The sequence below is a fragment of the Labrus bergylta genome, chromosome 16, assembly GCF_963930695.1.
Source record: "Labrus bergylta chromosome 16, fLabBer1.1, whole genome shotgun sequence".
NCBI classification, from domain to species: domain Eukaryota; kingdom Metazoa; phylum Chordata; class Actinopteri; order Labriformes; family Labridae; genus Labrus; species Labrus bergylta.
Window position 1 is genome coordinate 26,584,238 of NC_089210.1, and position 16,172 is coordinate 26,600,409.

At 38.0% G+C, this 16,172-nt stretch overlaps 1 protein-coding gene across 4 annotated transcripts in view; it reads left to right on the forward strand.

Moving 5' to 3' along the window:
• Positions 1-10,843: 10,843 nt before the first annotated feature.
• si:dkeyp-72e1.9 (syntaxin-binding protein 4) overlaps positions 10,844-16,172 on the forward strand; it is a 61,876-nt gene continuing 56,547 nt past the window's right edge. For 2 of the 4 annotated variants that reach the window (XM_065964383.1, XM_065964384.1), the window contains exon 1: positions 10,845-11,006. In XM_065964383.1, the coding sequence (XP_065820455.1) occupies positions 10,864-11,006 (143 nt within the window). In that variant the 5' untranslated portion in view covers positions 10,845-10,863. Of the gene's footprint in view, positions 11,007-16,172 lie in introns of all 4 variants that reach the window. The other 2 variants (XM_065964386.1, XM_065964385.1) reach the window with 2 other exon arrangements.

Genomic DNA, 16,172 nt, shown 5'->3' on the forward strand with positions numbered 1-16,172 from the left:
AATAATAATAATAGTAATAAGAAAAGATTAAATTTGATGGCAAGAGGAAAATAAATTCATAAATAAATTGTGATAGTTATACAGAAAGGAAACAAAAGAGAAAAAAAAAAGGTTGTGTGTCTTTGTGTATGTGTCTTTATGTGTGTGTGTGTGTATGTGTATTTATGTGTGTGTATTTGTGTAAGTGTGTGTGTGTGTCTTTATGTGTGTGTGTGTATGTATTTGTATGAGTCTATATTTGTGGTAGTGAATATCAGGGGTTTGGACTATGTTGTTCGGGAAGCAGTGAGGTGAGGATTGGCTCCCAAGTTGTCAGAAATTGATGTGTTTTATTGTGGATGGATGCTGTAAGTTTTTCCATGGTGATATGTTCGACAAAGATGTCTATCCATACTGAGGTGTTTAGTTTTTTCTGCTTTTCCAGTTGACGAGGATTGCTTTCTTGGCGACAGTGAGCCTAATGAGTATTGTGTTTTTTTGGCTGTTGGGAAGTGTGATTGAAAGAGTGTTTCCTAGGATGCATAGTGAAGGGGAGAGTGGAACCCGGTAGTTCAGTATTGAAGAGAGTTTCGTTGTGATTTGTTTCCAGAATTGCTGTATGGGTGGGCCGTGCCAGATTGCATGCATGTAGTCATCCAGGGTGTTAGGGGGGCATACTGAGCAGTTATTTGTATCAGAAAGTCCCATTTGATGTTTTTTCTTAAGTGTGATATGAGTTCTGTGGTTAATCTTATACTGAATTAGTTGGAGGTTAGGTTTATTTGTCATTGAGAAGGTATTATTGCAGATTATATTCCAGGTGTCATGGTCTATTGTTGTTGATAGATCTTTTTCCCATTTTGTTGTGGGGAGAGATATTGTATGGTCAATGTTTATGAGTTTGTATAGTTTAGATAGAGTTTTAGTGGGTGTTGACAGTTTTAGTATTGTGTCTACTAGTGTTGAATTTCCGATGTAGTCTTGTTTGAGGTTGAATTTATGTGTTATGATAGATTGGATTTGGAGATATTGGAAGTGAGATTTATTGTTGATATTGTACTTTTGAGTTATTTCATTGAAGGGGATGAAGGTTTTGTTTTGAATTATGTGTTGAAGCTGGGTGATGCCTTTGTCCTTCCAGGTGGTGAGATTCAGTGGTGTTTTGTTTTGAAGAAAGTCTGGGTTGTTCCATATTGGTGTGTTCTTACAGGGTGTGGGTGTTGTGTTCATTATTTTGTGGGCTTTCCACCATGCTGTTAGGGCTGTAGCAATGAGAGGATTTACAGAGATTGGAAGCAGTGTCGATTTGGTCCAGTTTATTGAGTAATTAGAGATTTTGGAGTATTTTTCAAAAAGATTCATTGTTTCTTGTAGTGAGATTTGTGGATTTTGTAGGTAGAGTATGATGTCGTCAGCATATAAACTTATCTTGTGGGTTACGTTGGGTGATTGTATACCTTTAATGAGATTATTCTGGCGGACTGCTGCAGCAGTCAACCCATTACATGTTAGATAAAAAAGTTGTAATCGGCCAAACCAGTGTCAGGTCAGCTGAATGTAATGTTGATGTAGCAGATGAGGTCTGTAAGTGAGGACAGGTGAAACATACCTGTAGGGTGTTGTCAGGAAGGCTGATCCAGAACTGTATACTACCATGACTGGAATGTCTAGCTGGATTGTTGAACTGGTACAACAACATTCTGATCAAAGCCAAGACATGATCGAACCTTTAGCAGGGGCTGGTACATTACAAGGGCTGAAGAAGATACCAGGGGTGGCAGTATAAAAATTCAGTTAACTCAAATCACTGTAATAAGTTGTTGTTTTTTGTGTACTTGTATATTTTTGAGGATTTCTGAATTTTTACTTTTTTTTTGTTATATTTTGGGCCATTTTGACTTTATTAGTTATGACAGCTGAAGAGGGACAGGACATGTTGGGTGGATGACATGCAGCAAAAGGCAGAGGCCGGATTGGTACCCACCAGCCACTAGGATGATGACTACAGCTAGGCTACCTGTATAGACTGTAAATATTAAAGGACAAAGCCTGATTGAGGTAACCCATCTGTTACTGCAGGGGGATTTGGAGTCCCATTGATAGCGGTCTCAATGCTGATTTCCAGCTCAACCTAACTTTCAGTCAACCTAATGACAGACTGAGAGATGGAGCTGAGGCGGGTTTTAGGCCTCTTGACTGACCATTATTCCTGCCTGTCAATTACGTCAGCTTCATGCCTTGTAGAGAATAACACTTATCCTTCATTAAATCCAAACTGAACCAAAAAATTCATCCCCTCCACAGTGCGTGCTGATGGCGACATTAGCTAATTGGACTAATTTCATTTTTTGACCAGGCTGTAAACATGCCTATTTCTGCTGTAAAAACAGGCTTTTTTGAATGGATTTGTATGTTCCGGTTCTTCTGCAGTCAGCCTTATGCGGACAATCGACAAACTGCATGATTTTTAAACTTCTGCACCTTTAATTTTTCTGAGGTTACCGCTTGGCTATCCAGCGGCCCTCATTTTACTTATTATAACCAACAGTGCATATTTCTCTTTTTCAAGTATCATCCTTGCAGAGTACAAAAAAAGTTTGTCAGAAAACATTATTAACAGCTATGTTATATGATTCAGAGATAAGAATAAGAGCTAAGAAGCTCCACGGTCCTCTATGTGCAGTAAGAACCACCTTTTCCTTGCTCAGTTTGAAGCATGCTTGCCCTATGTTACTCTAGGCAAACCCCAACAATAGAGCTAAAACAATAATCCATTGCAAAGGACTTGGAGCAGTTCATTGAGTTGCCTCTAGTCCTGTTCAAAGGTTAGAAGAGGTCCTGGCCAGATGTGATCAGCCACTTCGGTGCTAACTTGTGTATTTTACGTGCTATATGCTACCCCAACCAGTGACCACAGACCAAGTAACCTTGACACTGCTGCGGCAAACTTTCCAAACAGAACAATTCAAGGACCCAAGAAAAGATCCAATTCTCTGGAAATGACTCTTGCAAGTTGATCCCTGAGGGGCCTTAATGATTTGGCTTTGACTCCCAACAAGGCTATGCTAGCCTAGCATATTTAAGGAATAGGCAGAAAGATTTCAACTATGTTGGCTCACCCACTTTTACCTTGCACACAAAAGAGAAGCACTAAAAAAATGAAGTTGGTCTTATTCACTACCAGTCTGTTACCAGTCAGTAACATGAAAACATACAAACATTCACACTAAGACTCACATTAGGTCATTAACAGTTTTTGCATAATATTACATGGGACCTTATCTCATTAATATTATTTCCACTTAAACCATGTGGCAGCTGACATAATTATGTATGACGCAAAATTCTCTGTGAAATAACATACAATAAAATGAGCTTTGTCTGAGTGCTTTTATGTAGACGCTGAATATATATAGGAAACCTGCCAGGTGAGAGACATGTTGTAAATGCAGACAGGTATATTGCAAAGAGACAATGCGGATGAATGTGTTAAGATATGACATACAGAAAACTGAGTTGTATTCATGCCTTTCTTAGGCACATAGTGCACATTCCCCAGAGAGGTGTGACTATGATAGATTTAAGGTGTGTTAGCTGTCACTAGAGTTGAATTACTAGGAGGAGGTGGGTCACAACAGGTATGACAAGTATGACACAAGCAGCTTTAGGTACATTGTTGCTCTGGGTGGTGCCATGTAGCATTTGAGTCCTTGAGGTGACAACAAATTTGGTTTTGCTGTTACTTGTACCATAGCTCTTCATGGAATTGGTCAGCGATTGTTGTAGATACATTGCAGGTAACACCATAGAATATAATAATTTCCTTTGCTTTAGAAAATATATCTAAATAAACCCATAAACTCATCTACACTGGTTCAGTGTTGAATATGATCTTGTTTTGATGAGATGAAATGAAGTTTCACTTGTGTAAATTTCCATCCATAAATTCATCCGTTTAACCATTTTCTCTACTGGCCAAAGGAAGAAGTCTAGCCTTCCCCAAGACTCTCCCAAGCAATGTTTTCTAGCTCCTCCTGTGGGATCATCAGGTATCCAGGGCATAGATGAAGGTTTGAACAAAGGTAACTCAAAAGGTGTGTCTTCTTGCTGAGCTCTCTGTTTAACCTGACTGTACAACTTCCTGCATGTTGCTAATGCTTACATGTTACGCTACAACCAGGCGGCAACCTCCGGTCCTGAAAAATGAAGCTAATGCGGAAGTGCAAAATCCTTCAGTTCGTCGAGTGTCTGCTTGAGGCTGGCTCCAGGAACACCGGAAGTCACATACACATGACAGGCAAAACAGCCGTTTTTACAGCAAAAATAAACATGTTTGCAGGCTGGTACAAAAAACGAAATAGGTCTTATTAGTTATTTTCATCACTTACACACACTGTAAGGGCTGATTTTTTTTTTAAACGGCTCAGTTTTGATTTTGAAAAAGATACATGATAGCCATAGTTAGGTGCGTAACTGACATGATTGACAGGTGGGCGTGATATACGGGTTCATCAAGAGACTTAAAACCTGTCTCAGCTTCGGCTCTTAGTCTGTCATTAGGTTGACTTAAAGTTAGGCTGAGACAGGATTTCCAGCATGGTGGCAGCTGCCGATGAGCCTCCGGAACCTCCTGCTGTAACAGATGGCTGACGTCACTCAGGCTACAACCTTGTTGTCTTATATTAATCTAAGTTGTAAGGGACAGGGGTCAGATAGTAATGGTCAATAAAAAAAGTTTGGAAACAGCCTAGTGGTTTTGTGGTGTGCCTCATGTATAGATGCTTTAGTCCTCCTTACAGTGGCCAGGGGGTTCATATCCGACCTCCGCATTACAATTGTAGCAAATATATTATTTTGGGTAAACTGAACCAGTTATTAGCAGAAGTTTCTCCGAGCTGTTTCCATTCAAATGGTTTCACCACTATTGTAGCAGGTCAAGGGTGTGTGCAGCAACACCCTCTCAATGACAGGAGTGTCCCACTCTTCAGGTTTTAAACCAACATGTCCCTACCATGAAATAAATACTTTATAGTCACAAAGTAAATGCAGTCTTACCAAAAAAACACTCACTCAAAACTGACACATATCAAAACAAGGCCAAACCTTTTGCTACTCAGCATAACGAAATAGTGTGTTGGCTAAAATGTGACTCCACCCTGCTCTCAAATATGTGATCCACTGAGTAAACACTCCTGCAGATACCAAAGGAACTGCTAGATTAGACTAGTTATCTGTGCTGAGGTAGGGACACATTTATTGTTCAGTATTACAGCATACAACAATGACAAAACAACAAGTAATTTATCATTATGAAGGTTAGTCTGCTTATAGTCTATAAAAAAAAGTCCTTCTTTAAGTTTGACGGCTGACCAGAAACAATTGAAAACACATGTGAGCAATATTTTTGCTCTGGCACACTTCTGTCAATACAACAAACACACAATATGTTATTTTTACACAATTACCTACAAAATTGCACACACTACCGTGCTTCCCTTATAACTCACTATATATAGGAATTATAGTTAATTCATTATAATTAATTTAGTTATTAATTATAACTATTATAGTCTCCTAAAAATGAAGACTAGTCAAATTGTCCTTGGGAAGGCGTTGAATCCTTTATTGCTCCCATTACTTCATGACAGCGTATGAATGTGCATGAATGGAGTAGTATCAACAGTTGGGCATTTATGTAGCAGCATCTGCCATCAGTGTGTGAATGGGGAAATGTGACATGTAGTATCAAAGCCCTTCCAGAGGTCAGAAGATTAGAAAAGTGCTATCCAAGTTAATTTATCATTTACCTTGCCTGAGAATTGATAAACTGATTGGTACAAAATGGTAATGGTACGAAACAACATCCATTAATTCTGTTACCTACTACAGACTTTCGGCAGGAAATTTTTTCAGTGCTATCTGTTGTATAAACTCCAGGAAACACTGTGGTTTTGGTCTTTAATTAAAATGTTGTTCAGAAATAGGAAGAGTAGAATAACTATTCAGACATATAACAACCTAGCTGTAGAGCACCTAAAGCTGAATCTCAATAAGATCAAACTTCTTAACCCATGGCATCCTATATGGGACATCTCCATCCCCTTTGAGAACTCAGCAGACACTGAAAATGGCTAGTATTTGCTGCCAACATACTTTCAAAATGATGCATCAGAGGAATCATACTCTGTGAATACATCTATTTCTCACCCAGAAGCTATTTCAAGTTTTGTAGAAGCCCTTGTCACCTGGCACATAGATTACTGTAACAACCCTGTTGACAAGCACAGCGCTACACCGGGGCTAGGGGGTGCTATAGCCCCATCACAAATCTGTCTAGCCAGCTAAAGATCAGATGTGCCCATATTCCTGTGTGAGCATGCACTATAACCTTTGCCACACAGGTGCTTCTCATTTATACTAAGTAAAAAAAATAAGATTCAAGAGACAAATACATACAAATAATTTCTACAAAAAATGATGAATTGCTGGTGGCACAGTGGTTGGTGCGTGTGCCCCATGTATGGGGGCTGTAGTCCTTCGGGCGGGCGGCCTGTGGCTTCTTTCCCGCATGTCATTCCCAGCTCTCTCTCTCCCTGATTTCTGGCTCTGTCCACTGTCCTATCTCTCCAATAAAGGCACAAAAAAGCCAAAAAAATAAATCTTAAAAAAATAAATAAAAATGATGAAGACAATGCATTCCCTGTAGTTACAGGAAATGAGATGTGCATTCTCATAGGTAAGAGAAGCTAAAGCCCAAAAAACCTAGCAAAGCCCCTCTGATGGGAAATTGCTGCTCTGTCTGTCTGGACCATTAGATCTTCCTGATTATAGTCTGTGGCTAAATCGACACCAATCAATCAGATGCTGACATTACTGTTTCTGTGAAGACAATGTATTCTAAATATTAATTACAAAACTTATCACAGTTGATGACACTTAACGATAAAGGGAGATATTGAGTTTCATATATTTATGTAATGCTTAAAGCTTCTAGTAGTCGTAAATTGGTATGAAACAGACTTAATTTCTAATCCCATGCCTCTGTCTACAGGACATACAAGCAAACCAGACCAACCGCAAGAACATCAGTTATACCGCTGCTGTTCCTATACTTCTACTGCTGCCACAGGACTGCTGTCTGACAGAGCAAGTAACAATAGGACTAATTTACATTTCTGGAAAAGAATTGCTTCAAGATCATGCTTCAATACAGGATGTATCATTGGTTTCTTATTTTGCATAATACCAAAAATAACAAATATGTGATAAGATCACACTGATAGATCATCTGTTATTTCAAAGTTACTTCAAACATTAATAATATGTGATCAGCTGTCAAGAACAGCTGTCGATTTGGTTGTTGATGACGATAAATTAACTTTAATGAGAAAAAAAAAGAAGTGCTCTGCCTTTGTGCACTGCCTGTCAACACCTATGTCCCTTCTGACTTAAAGCTGTTCATTTACACTGACTGACGTTGTTTCCGCCTCTCAGATTCTTGCTTGTGATGTACTAACTCACTTGCTTGTGATGTTAGTTGCTTTGGTTAAAAGCGTCTGCTAAATGAATTGTAACTGGAATCCTGTTACATCATGCTTTGATTTAGACCCATGAATTTGCTCAACGAAGCTTTCTTTGATATCAATCTGGTTCAATACGTACCCCCACAACTCAAATGTGTGGACAGATGGGCAGCCCGAGCCAGTACATCACTGTGGTTGTTAAGTGGGAACCTCCCTTTACATGTGTTTTGTCTGATGAATCCCACATCACCTCATGGAGGCCAGACATTGATCTCTGGCGTACCAGTGCCACCCCACTCCATGCTAGCTCCCGCCACCCACCATAATCACATGCAGAACTTTTATATCTTACCTACACTACCACACGGTCATCACAGCCCAAACAGCATTGTCACCTTCAACAGACTGGATTTGTTCATGCAAGCTAACAGGTAGTGACCCTGCTGACACTACCTACTAAATTGCACCTAATGCTCACCACCACCAAAATGCAACTTTTTTATTGGGCCAACATGAATACATGTAGAAATTGGTGTACTTTCCAATCATCTGTTAACTATGATGAAATAGTTAACAGTGGCTTCATTTTTGTAAATGTTGACTTGGAGATGATGCTTTGTAAGATGAATACTGTGGTTTACTGAAATGGGTTGCAGCAGTCTTATCAAATCTTGACTCGAAAGAAGAAAAAAACACAGCATTTTGAGGTTAGGACAGGAAGAAGGGACCAACTTCCTGCTTCAACCTTGACCCACAATATATACACTGAACTGTTTCCCTTATACCTAAAACATGATTTCATTATTCTAAATAAACTGTGAATTCAACAAGTGTGAAACAAAACAGCCACCATCCTTTGAAGATCTTATGAGTTGACTTTAAATTGTCGACAGTCAGATAAAATTCCTAGCTTCCAACCCTGTTTTGTAAACCTGAAACCTGACAGTGTAGTTCAATGAACCACACCTTCAAGTGGTATGTCATGAGAGAAGTTTGTGTGTGTGTGTGTCTGTCTGTTTTTAATTGAAAATTACTTTGCTACAATGTCACCTCCAGAATGCATAATCAGGTTACACCTAGGGTAAAACATTATTTTGTGATGAGAAGGGTGGGCATGAAGGAAAGAAAGGCAGTTGATTTGTAGCCGATAGAAATTGAAAAAGCAATGCAGATGTATTATTTTTCATGAATCTAACTGCTCTACTCCACTCAGAATACTCCTTATTTGTAGAGTTTTTTTTTTTTTTTTTAAAGAATAAAGGCCGGATTGCTTTTCTGATCTGTAGCACCATCTGCAGGCCAGTTTTAAATGCCATAGTATCGTAATTTTAATTACATTTTAAATATCATAATATTGTTGGTAAGGACTGAACTTATATTGCAGTTTTCTAGTAGGTTTTTCTTGGCCCTAAAATCGCCTTTTTTTTGACAATGTGTCAAAAGTGTAAAAAATAGCCTATGCTATGCATGGTGTATATAAATAGATATTATGATTCTTTACATGTTTAGTAGCTATTTTGCTTTGTTGAAAGTTAAGTTTACCTTTTCCACGATGAAATACCCTTTTTAACAAGTGGAGTTGGCGTTTTCATTTGTGTAACCTAATCAACAAAGGCTACATTTATGAAGTTCATTTTAAAGGCACATGCACCCATTTAATGTAAAAAAAAATCCGTCTATAGGCCTACTAGAAATTACAATTTCATTGCGTATGTCTGAATGAATCATTGGTTGAACTTACAAAGGATACAATAATTGATTCAAAGGGATCTCCATCAAAGACCTGGGGTTGCCCTGTTGCACACACGGTAACTATGGTGAACTGTGCTGCTGCTGCTGCTGCTGCTGCTGCTGAGGAGACATCGAAATGTTGTCGAACAGATGGGTTAAGGTCGGTCAGCAGGAAAAAACCCACGTGTTCATCAGATTAGAATGTGAGCGTGCCGTTACCCAGCGAGCGCTGTGTGTCTCATTGATTTCGGACACGGCGGGGAATGAATGCTGACACATCCACGCTGTCAGCGAAGGCACGCCGCTCAAACTCATCGCGCGTCGCCAGTCGGCGTGCGGGTGTAGTGATTTGTGTCTGAGACGGAGTTGGCCCTACTCTGTTTCTACTCTTAAACTTGGCGGCAGTGTTGGGGCTGATCAACTATACTACATTTGGATAATATGTCTCTGCTGAAACAGCGGGGGAGAGAGCTAGAGCGTTTCGACGGACTGTCGCTCATCTACTGGTATGTGAAACATGCGTTAAATCTGGCGTTCGCTCTGGGAAAAACTGTAGGCTGCTCAATAAAAAAGTTGATTATGAATCATTTTTTAAAAGCTCGTGAAGCATGATTGACAACATCCAAGACGGTCCCCCTGATGGATCAGGTATAACACCTACAAACATAATCAATACTGTTATCTTAATGAAACTTGGTTCTCTTGTTCATCCCAGAATTAAATGCTGAAAGCAGTAAGCGTGGTAATCAAAAAGTAGAATTTATCACCTGAAATCAAGGTTGTTTTTGGCATGCAATGTTGGAAAAATAATATTGATGATAGGCCTATAACATAGGCCTACAATTTTTCGTTTTTGAAAATTGTCTAATATTCAAATGTAATTCCTCCTCACATAATGATTGCGCAGGGTATGTGGCCTATGTGAGTTGGTTCTTTGGCTACAGTTTAGTGGAGATGATGCACACAGATAAAACAATGTTGTGCTCTGGTGTTCTTTATCTACTTTGCCCACAACCCATTTTTACAATAAAAAACAGTATTTAGATATTCGTTTAATTAATGGGAAAAAGGTTTCAGTAACCAATATCATGCTCTGCAGATAAAACAAGTTTAGGCTACATATAAATTCAATATTAATAAAAGGCCCACATATAGTAACCTATACAGATTAGAGTATGGATGAAACACTGAACGAATTATGCAGTGACTTCATTATTATTCTTTTAGTCATGGTATCAAAATGGAAAAACATGACACAATGTTGAGAGACAAATAGGAAATACATTTATTATCATACATTGCAGCAACAGCTATACAAATCACTTGTGCCAGAAAAACAGATAAATGCATTTTCTAAATAAAAAAAGACAAATAAAGATGGAATGTGATCCCATGAGATTGTGGGGCATTTTGAAGAGGTCAAGCTCATTTTGTTCTTGTGCTCTGTCCTGAGGGGGAGAAGCCTGTCAGCTAAATGTAGGTGCTGAGTAGACTGTTAGGGCTGGCTCAGGCTGGTACTGCTGGAGTTGAAGGGAGGTGATATAATACTGCTGGGTGCCCCATAACTGCATAGCACTTGCCTTTTTCCAGCTGCCTCTCCAGCAAACAGACCCATCTCTAAGGTTTCCTCATGATTCTCACCTCGAAGAAGTTACCTGAGCTCTGGGACTACTTTCTGATTTATGTCTCAGGAGCCTTAAACTTTAATCCTGACTGCCACGACGTAGACCTGGGACTGTTTCCGCTCAGGATGAATCCCACAATTAAAACAAGGTAGGTGTGGCTCAGGTAGAGTTGAGAGCAGTGGTGTGGATGTATTCTTAATAATCTAATGAGGAAAATGCTGCTTTTAGAATAGTGGCCAGATTGTCTATACGTTGCATTAGAATGGTTGTGTGGTATGTAGGACTTGACATGATGTCAAGTTCATCATATTTTTAAAACATGAGAAAATCAGTCATGTGAATATTTGACCTAAAGTTCCAGTTCTTACATTTTAAATTACAAATTGCTGTTTTGCAGGAATCCCAGAAATGGCTTTACTAAAATTATTCTCCTGATTTTATGTTTAAGCTTTGTATTTCATTTAAATACAAAATCCAGTAAAAAATAAAAAAAATAAAGCTTTTTGTAAACTTGTCTGATTATCTATTTAACAAACTTTATACTCGGTGCGTTGTTTTTATGATCCTAAGTAGAAGACCTGGTTAAATTTATGTTCACTCCAGTTCACTTTCATAAATCTTTAGTAACTTCAGCATTGACAGAAGGTGGTTAAGGCAGGAACCTGAAGGGCATTTCATTTATTTATCTTGACTAATTTATAATTTATATTTATTTACTATGTAAGAAAAAGCAGTTGAATGATGCATTTAATGTTATCAAGGCAATAAAAACAACGTAACATTTACACAGTTTGGGGTATGATTTTATGCATGTGGACTTATTGCATTAATTAGCATTGAAAAGCACTTTTAAACTCATCCTTGTACTTCACCCTTATTCCAACCTTCTGTTTCTCTTCTTTGCATAAGAGTTTGTGTTAGTTGTTCTGTGTTTTTTTCTCTCTAAAGGTTACAGTCTTGATTTTACAATCTTTAACTACTATAATTTTTATTACACTTTATCTCAATTTAATGATGTTTAAGCCATAACACCAGAACTTCTACTTTGTCTTATTAATGATGGGCATGTTCTTGGCAAGATCATGATCATTTTTTGATTAAACTAGAAATATTTCATGTTAATAGGAAGATGTGGTTGCTTTACTTTCCTCAAAAAAATGTTTGTGTGCATCCTCACAATGACCTATAAGAGAAAATATGAATCAAACAAAGTATAAATTGACCAATAAAAGAATATGTGAGTTCAAAATGACCAAAGAGAAAAAACAACCAATAAAAGAACATGTCATTCCCATAGGTCATTTCTCACTTTAACCAATCAGAGTCAAAACACGGACTAACCAGAGACCAAAATGGCAAATCAAAGTTCACACGTGAGTCCACACTGACAAATCAGAGAATACATGAGTCCAAACTGACCAATCCTGACCAATAAGAGAACACCTGTGAGACCTAACTGATAAGTAAGAGAACACATCATTCCCCACAAGTTCTTATCACAGCGGACACTTGTGGAACTGCAGGATTTTGCACTTGTGCATTGGCTTCATTTTTCCATACATAAGGCGTAAGTGGCACAGACAAACCTGCTTACTGAGAGACGCAATAACCACTGGCATCTATTTAGCTATAAAGCCCTGTTAGAGCCCGACATGTAACAACGACCCAAAATGTTATTTAAAAAAAAATGTATGTAAAAAATGTAACAACTGGTCAATGATGTAACAAGATGCTGAGCCCGAAATGTAATAACAAATATGTAATAAAACCCTAAATGTATTAACTGGCCGATAATCTCACAAGATGCTGAGCTGAGTGAACTTGTTGCCCAAAATATAACAACTTGTATATATACATATACTTACATACACACACACACACACACACACACACACACACACACACACACACACATATATATATATTCTTCCATTTCTGCAGAAAAGCTACAAGTTGTGAAGCCATTCTTTGTTCCCTAAAAAAAGCCTTTTGGAGAACTCTGACATGAACATAATCTTTAGTGTTTGGTAACCTAAACTTTTTCTTTAACTTCTGGTGTGTTTACCTCTTTGTTCAATTTCAGCTCCGTCACTGGACTTGAACTTTCAATAACACTGAAGGAATGGGCTGTTCTAAAAGTTTAGACCTTTAGTTATATATATATATATATATATATATATATATATAGATTTAGAAAATTGAATGTCAATATATATGTTTGAATTTGAAGAAAAGACATTACACGTTGTCTTTCTATGATAAAAACAGATTGATAAATGGGGAGAACATGGGATGTTGAGGGCCCCATGACTGTGACATTATAGAGCGAGTCAATAATTTATGGATTAAAGGGGTAATTGTTTCAATGTAGAGATCAGAATCCAATAAAAGCAATTATTCAGTAGTTTTTACCGTAATTCTAGGCTGTGTTCATCAAGCATTCATACATAACATTTTGTGAAACCTTAGGCTTCAGCGTTGATTGGCTATTACTCGTATAACTAGCCAATCAGATAATGTTGTGGGCAAGACATTAAGTGAAACTGAGTAGTGAGTGAAAACAGAGCAGAGCCGTAGAAGTGCACTTTTTAATTAATTTGATCTGTGTTCAGTATTCTTTATTTATTGTATAAGCATTTAAAACGTCAAGATCAAATTAAAATTCATACATTCAAATTCTACTGCTATGTGAATTATTTTAATGTCTCCATAATTGACCTCTTAATGTCTTGTTTGTTATCTTCTCACTTATATATAACAGAAGACTATTTGACTTGGGAAACAGCAATCATACATAAATACCATAGACTGTATATGAACTAAAGGTCAAAAGTGTTAGAACAGCCCTATTCTTTCAGTGTTATTGAAATTGAAGCAGTTTAATTTTAATGAATATAGATATATGGGATGGGGCATTTGTGTATGATACTACACTCTACATTGAAGCAACATGCCCTTAAATCCATAAATGATTGATTCACTCTATTAGGAGAAAATATACACTCTTGAGCTCTTTTATCCCTTTTGGACACTTTAGAAGTATTCTTCTTAACCGCCCAATACCTTCCTGTAACTGTTTTATTTGTTTTTAATTGTTGATTAATCATTGTATTAATTTCAAGCTTTTTAAATTATTTTTAGTTTATATATTGTATTGTTCTTATTGCTCTTTTATCAATCAATTTTTATTTGTATAGTGTCAATTCATAACAAGTTATCTCAAGACACTTTACAAAAAGCAGGTAAAATACCTTACTCTTTGTCTGTTAACATTACAAAAGAGCAGGTAAAAACACCTTACTCATTGTTATGTTACAAAAAGCAGGTAAAAGACCTTACTCATTGCTATATTACATCATGAGCACTTTAGCAAAGCAGCAAAAGTTACAGTGGTAAGAAAAAACTGCCTTATTAAAAGGCAGCTCATGACGAAACAGCCTTCACAGGCCTAGACTGCACCGGGCTTGGAAGGGGATAGGGGGAGAGACGGGATAAAATGCAGGAAGAGGGATAGGGAGCAAGGGGGTGGGGGGGAGGCAAGCCGTCCATCAACAATCCGGTGAGGAGGGGGTTGTTCTGGCAAGCCATCCATCAACAATCCGGTGGGGAGGGGGGCGGCGGGTGGGGGGGTTGTTCTGGCAGGCTGTCAACCAACGATCTCGAGGAGCCTAAGAGAGCTAAGCCTATAGCAGCATAACTAGGAGCTGGTCTACACCAGCACCAGCCCTAACTATAAGATTTATCAAAAAGGAAAGTTTTAAGTCTATTCTTAAAAATACAGACTGTGTCTGCTTCCTGGACCCCGGCTGGAAGATGATTCCAGAGGAGAGGAGCCTGATAACTGAAGGCTTTACCTCCCATAGTACATTTAGAGACTGTAGGTACCACTAGCAGGCCTGCATTCTGGGATCTTAATGTTCTCATAGGGTAGTATGGCACTAGTAGCTCCTTAAGATAAGATGGTGCCTGGCCATTTAGAGCTTTGTAAGTGAGAAGAAGGATCTTGAATTCTATTCTAGATTGTATAGGGAGCCAGTGCAGAGAAGCCAACACAGGAGTAATGTGGTCCCTTTTCCTAGTTCTAGTCAGTACACGAGCTGCAGCGTTCTGGACTAGTTGAAGAGTCTTTAGAGACTTACCAGAGCACCCTGACAAAAGAGAATTACAATAATCCAACCTGAAGGTAACAAAAACATGAACTAGTTTTTCTGCATCATTTTGCGACAGGATATTCCTGATCTTAGATATATTACGAAGATGAAAATAGGCTGTTCTTGAAATTTGCCTGATGTGAGAGGTAAAGGACATATCTTGAAATTTTATTGATTTTATTACCTAAAGTAGCTTTAACTCATTTTGTTGAACTCATTTTGTTTGTCATTTATGTGTAAATGAGGTTTGCCCTCAATGATCTCTCCGAGAACTTAAATAAAGGTTAATGATGATTTAAGATGCCATATCTTATCCAACAATAAATCTCTGAACCTCTATCTGTCTGTGTAAACAGGCACTGCACTAGTATGATCTAATAATTCTCTGACACGGTCAGATTTGCTGCACCTCAAGACAAAACTTGACTTTTAAACGTGCGTACATAAGCTGAGACCTGGCAAAGGATTTGAACGTATCATCCGTTCACGTCAAGATTCATATGTGCAGAAATTTGCGTGGAAATGAACATACACCCATTTTTCTGTCGTATACGTTTGATAAGTGAGGGTCATTGTGAGCTGGAAGAGGCTTTGCACTCAGATCTAACTGAAGCTAGAAGTTTATTAGCAATACAGAAAATATAGAAAAATTGAAATGTGAACATTAAAGCATACAACAATTCTGACAGGTATGGGTTGGTTGGGTTCAATATGACCCCATTAAAAACTGGGACCAGTGAAGTTGTCACCTAAATGTAATGTGCAGTAAAGTTCTTTGGGAGTAAATGTGAATCCCTCTTATGGGCTTACCTATTGTTTTACCAAACCTGTTTTTACAAAGCCTTCAATTGTAAGAATACAGAACAAGTTATTACAGTTATTTTTCTTCATGGTTTTTTATGTTATTTCTGCATTCTGTAACATGTGAACCCAGATCCATGGAGCATGAATAACACAATGCAGATGCCAAAATAGATTGGACATGATTTAAAGACGATGTGACAGATGGTGCACTGCCTTGTGAGCACATTTTCCTTTCTTATTCTCCCTCTGTCTCTTTCACTCCAAAATCATATAATGCTTTTGGCACTAAATGCTGGGGCTGGACTGAACCATCATCAGCTATTTATTTTTTATAATGATCAATTTTCAGATTTCAGGCA